At 48.9% G+C, this 4,399-nt stretch overlaps 2 protein-coding genes across 2 annotated transcripts; one reads left to right on the top strand and one right to left on the bottom strand.

Moving 5' to 3' along the window:
- Positions 1 to 533: 533 nt before the first annotated feature.
- On the bottom strand, positions 534 to 1,984 carry LOC118512090 (putative methyltransferase C9orf114). Its single transcript, XM_036056054.1, has one exon. The coding sequence runs from the start codon at positions 1,894 to 1,896 to the stop codon at positions 601 to 603; it is 1,296 nt and encodes a 431-aa protein (XP_035911947.1). The 5' UTR covers positions 1,897 to 1,984; the 3' UTR covers positions 534 to 600.
- Positions 1,985 to 2,085: 101 nt separating this feature from the next.
- Positions 2,086 to 3,504, top strand: LOC118512096 (activating signal cointegrator 1 complex subunit 1). Its single transcript, XM_036056062.1, has 3 exons — positions 2,086 to 2,401; positions 2,472 to 2,897; positions 2,974 to 3,504. The coding sequence occupies exons 1-3, from the start codon at positions 2,193 to 2,195 to the stop codon at positions 3,386 to 3,388; spliced, it is 1,050 nt and encodes a 349-aa protein (XP_035911955.1). The 5' UTR covers positions 2,086 to 2,192; the 3' UTR covers positions 3,389 to 3,504.
- The last annotated feature ends 895 nt before the right edge of the window (positions 3,505 to 4,399 follow it).

The raw sequence follows: 4,399 nt of genomic DNA, 5'->3' as shown, positions 1-4,399 counted from the left end.
CGTAACGGCCGCAAAAGGGTGCCAGGTTGGGCCATTGTCTGTTTGGCAGCCGCCTCAGCAATCCTTTTGACAGCCGTTTATTTACATTTTTGAAAATCGATCTGAACTGTCAAAGTGACAACTACCTGCCTAGGAGAAAACTTGGGTGACCTTTTCAATTCGATTCTTGAATGCAAAACACAACGCCGTAAACAAATCGCTGGTTTAAAATTTCCAACGCAGGTAAGATACGGGGAAATTCCTTCAGTTTTGTGTTATTTTATCATAATCCGGTGGTGCCTGTTACAGTTCACACACGCTTCCATCATGCCTGAACCAAGCAGCAATGAGCACAGCAACACAAACCTCTATTTGCGCCTGCAGCAATCGCAGCTGGTTCGTGCCAACATACAAAACATTTCGCAGTTCCTCAACACCGGTCTGAGCTCGGAAACGCTCGACATTTGCGTGAAGCTGCTAGAAGCTGGCATTCATCCACAGACTCTCTCCGAGGCCGTCATCCAGATACGCAACGAAATGGCCGCACTAAACAATGGACAGTCGGGCGAGTAAAATTGCCCAAAATAAATCTTTATTGTTAATCGCACAACGGAAGCATCTCTAATCAAAGCGTGACATATCTCCGAACTTATCCTCGGCCGGTGGTGGTCTTGAGACGGCAGCTGGTTTCCCGTTGTTCTGCGCATCAGTCGGATCCATCTTGGAGCGTTTTGCATTGAACGCGTACTGTTGGATGCCAGTGTCCTGACTCTGTGGAATGGCCTCAAAGCTGGTGAACGGTTTTGGAGCATTCACGGGCTTAAGCTTGTTGCCCAGTGCCGCCATGGAAATCAGGATCGCTTCTTCGGTGCGTATCGTGCGCGATCCTTGCGCTGGGACAGTGTTCACGTACTGCTCGAACAGATCCTCCACCGAGTCAACCGTAAGCTTCTGATCGTTCTCTAGCGCCGGCTCTAGACCAAGAACGCCTCCAAACACGATCAGGGCGTGCTGGTACGAAAGACTGCCCGATTCGATCTCGTGCACGTTTTTACCTCTGTCCGAAGTGCCTATCGTCATATCGTACCCTCCGCGGTACGGACATTTGGTGAATACCTGTGACAGCGAGTTAGCAATCCGTACCGAGTACCCCCAGTAGATGCCCGTTTCTTGACGCGGTTGCGAAGGCGGAACAACCTTTGCCCGGATCTTCTTCGATTTCAAATCAGCACCCGCAGGCATTTTTACCGTTACGCGCAGGTTCGGTTCGAGTGCTGTATATACCAGCACATCGTTCAAAAGTCCCACGTTCACAAACGCGCCGACCTTATTGCTCTTCATGGGTTTACTCGTAACGATGCCCTCCCTAAACACGAACTCACTCTGCTGCCGAAGATGGTGCTGGGAATCGAGCGGATTCAGTAGCCCGCTGAACTTCAGGTCGTTGTGCAGCGGGAAGAAGTACTTTCGCAGATACTGCGGACATTCGAGGTACTGCAGGATGCGTGCGAGCTGTATGCAGCAGCGGCGGGCCGAGGTCGCTCCTTCCGTCGTTTGGATCGTGCCCAGCCGGTCCGTAACCTGGTTGCTTGGGCCACAATCATCGAACACGATCACCTCGTCGATCTGAAAAATGCAAGCGGCTCGCGCTATCTGACCGGCCAGATATGTCCGCAGTTCGGGCGATTGAGCATTATCCATGATCGAACCCGGTACCGCTATGCTGACGGTGGACACCTGCTCCGTTTCACTCACGGGTGCGACTTCGACCGTGGCCGTGCATGCCTTCTCCTTTTCTATTGCTTCGAACTCTTGTTGGACGCGGTCCAGCAAACGGTCCTGCCGCAGATGCCGTTTACGTTCACGTCTTTCCAACTTTTCCCGTTCAGATGGTCGCTTCTTTTCGTTTACTTTCATGATGAAAATGTATTTCTCCGGCGGAACGTGTGCGCGTGCAAAAACACGAGGAGCAAACAAAACACACACTGTTGACAGTTCTCCGAGGGCTGCGTACGTTAAACGGCTGCGTGCGCCTAATGTTTATATGCGTGCAGTGGCTGCGTTCGGAGATTCGAATCGTGAAACATGTGTCGTAAACTAAATGCTATCCATTTGTAAACAACATTTGTCGCCAGCACGGATCTGCTCAGCTGTTTTTTGGTGCATATTTAGTAGTGTTTTCGTCCCAAAATCAGCAAATAAAACCTTGCAGAATGGACGTAATGTCCCCTCAACTGATGTGGATCGGGACGCGGTGTTATCGTGTCAATCAGACGAAATCCACGGTGCACGAAGAGGCGACTTCCGAACGGCCGCTAGCATACGTGGAAGAGGACATATACGGAGAGGATGAGCGTGAAGAGGAATACGAAATCGAAGTGACCAACACGGGCAAATTTCAAACATCGTTCCATGTCCCCTCGTAAGTGGTGTATCCTGGATAAAAGCGGTGGAATCATTTTGATTAATGCGATCCTTCACGTCCCTTGCAGAGCATTCTATGCGATGATCATTGGTGCCAAGGGACAAACCCGGCAACGGTTGGAAGCCGAAACGAAGGCGCAGATACGCGTACCCAAACAAGGAACTACCGGGGATATAGTGGTTTCGGGCACCTCCAGGAAATCGGTGTCCTCAGCGCGGTCCCGAATCGAGCTGATCGTTATAGGAGCACGAAACAAACAACAGTTCACGCATTTCCTTTCCGTTCCCCTAAACGTTCCGGAGGTTACGAAGCGGTTTCTCGATTTTCGCCACAAAGTAGTCAACAAGTTGCCTCGCGCATTCAGCGTCGACGAGTCTCTGTTTCAGCAGCCGGAAAAGCTGCACATAACGCTATGCACGATGAGTCTGATGGATAACGAGGATCGCGCGAATGCGGCACAAATATTGCTCGATTGTCAGGAATCAATTCTAAGGTGCGCCCCATCGATTCATGGGCGACCGGGCTCATAATACTAAGGATGCTAATCGTGTCTCCTTTTTACTTCACAGCCCAATAGTTAAGGAAAACGGTCCGCTGGAGATTCGAGTCCGTGGGCTAGAGTACATGAACGATGATCCACACGCTGTGGATGTGCTGTACGCGAAAATCGAATCACCGGCATTGCAAACAGCAGCCGATCAAATTTACGAGTACTTCATAGCGAAAGGTTTGATGCAGAAGAAGTACGATCACGTGAAGCTGCACGCCACGCTTATCAATTCATTGTTCCGGGTGTCGCAGACGGAACCCGTAAGCGAGAGGGAAGCAGAACGGAGGCGCATTACGTTCGATGCGAGTGAAATACTCCGGCTGTATGGAGAGTTTGATTTTGGCAGTTTGGTGCTGAATGAGATTCATCTTTCGCAACGATTTTCCACCTCCTGCACCGGATACTATGAGGCTACGGCTGTTATGAAACTGTGAACTAAAGACTAAAGCCACCCCAGTCTAAGAAATACTGAGAAAATAAACACTAAATCAAAAGCAAACGGAATATGGTCTAATAAGCAAACTTGAAATAAAAAAGGTCTGGTTGTACGGATTTCCTTGTACAGTGTCTTCCACGTACACGTCCTTCCAGTGTCTTGGCATATATGAGATCTCTTGTGCACATTTAACGCTCTAACGGATTTTCAAAATCAGATTTCGCTGTGAACAGCTGCAATAATTTCAAAACAGTAGCAATTCTTCAGCACTTCTCGGCCATCAACAACTCAGATGTATTGTGGATTATCTGGCTTAGCTTTTTCCATTTTGGATTTTGGCTTAGAGACTCCTCAATATCAGCAGTACATGGACTTGAGCTTTCTCAGTCCGTAAAATTCCTCATGAAACTATCTTCGTACACTGAAACAACTCTAATCAGACATTTTCGATCACGATTAAAACTGTCGACTAATCGGAACTTATCGCATCGACGATCAATTTGATACGATTGTTCGAATTCTACCGATTGAACCTAATTCACTTGTAGAAGATATTTGATAAGAAGCATGAGAGCAAAAACTTAAATTGTATATCCTAATGTGAATAGCATTAGCCCACCTTCGTAATCCTACACCTCCCAGATGAATTGCATTAGCCAGGTGAATGGCCCACACCGAAGAATGCGATTATCTCATCGGAAAGCCTTCGTATACTATGCGCATCATAACGCTTTCCTCGTGGCACGTGAACGCTGGTGTCCCCACTCATCGTGGTCAGGGCGCCCTCCTTCGTCACACCTTTCGGAAGCCACTACGGTCGACATAATTGTTTCATTGCCAAGTTCACCCCCCCGTGCCGTACGCGCGCGCGTGTGGATTATATTTCGATCCATAAACCACCCCGCTCCTCGCATGTACTGCCCCTCCCCCCCAAAACAGACTCCCCATCTAAGATAAGGTTTCGGAACCGTTGGGTACGAAGTGGCGAAAATGGCGAGCATTATAATCG

Source organism: Anopheles stephensi, chromosome 3 (assembly GCF_013141755.1).
Source record: "Anopheles stephensi strain Indian chromosome 3, UCI_ANSTEP_V1.0, whole genome shotgun sequence".
Lineage (NCBI taxonomy): Eukaryota > Metazoa > Arthropoda > Insecta > Diptera > Culicidae > Anopheles > Anopheles stephensi.
Note: the sequence above shows the minus strand (reverse complement) of the source record. Positions and strands in the feature narration are given on the sequence as shown.

Bases quoted from the DNA above. Each gene is read 5' to 3' on its own strand.
- LOC118512096 (XM_036056062.1), top strand. From the start codon at position 2,193: ATGGACGTAATGTCCCCTCAACTGATGTGGATCGGGACGCGGTGTTAT. The intron at 2,402-2,471 runs GTAAGTGGTGTA...CGTCCCTTGCAG, and splicing joins ACATCGTTCCATGTCCCCTC to AGCATTCTATGCGATGATCA. The intron at 2,898-2,973 runs GTGCGCCCCATC...TTTACTTCACAG, and splicing joins TGTCAGGAATCAATTCTAAG to CCCAATAGTTAAGGAAAACG.
- LOC118512090 (XM_036056054.1), bottom strand. From the start codon at position 1,896: ATGAAAGTAAACGAAAAGAAGCGACCATCTGAACGGGAAAAGTTGGAA.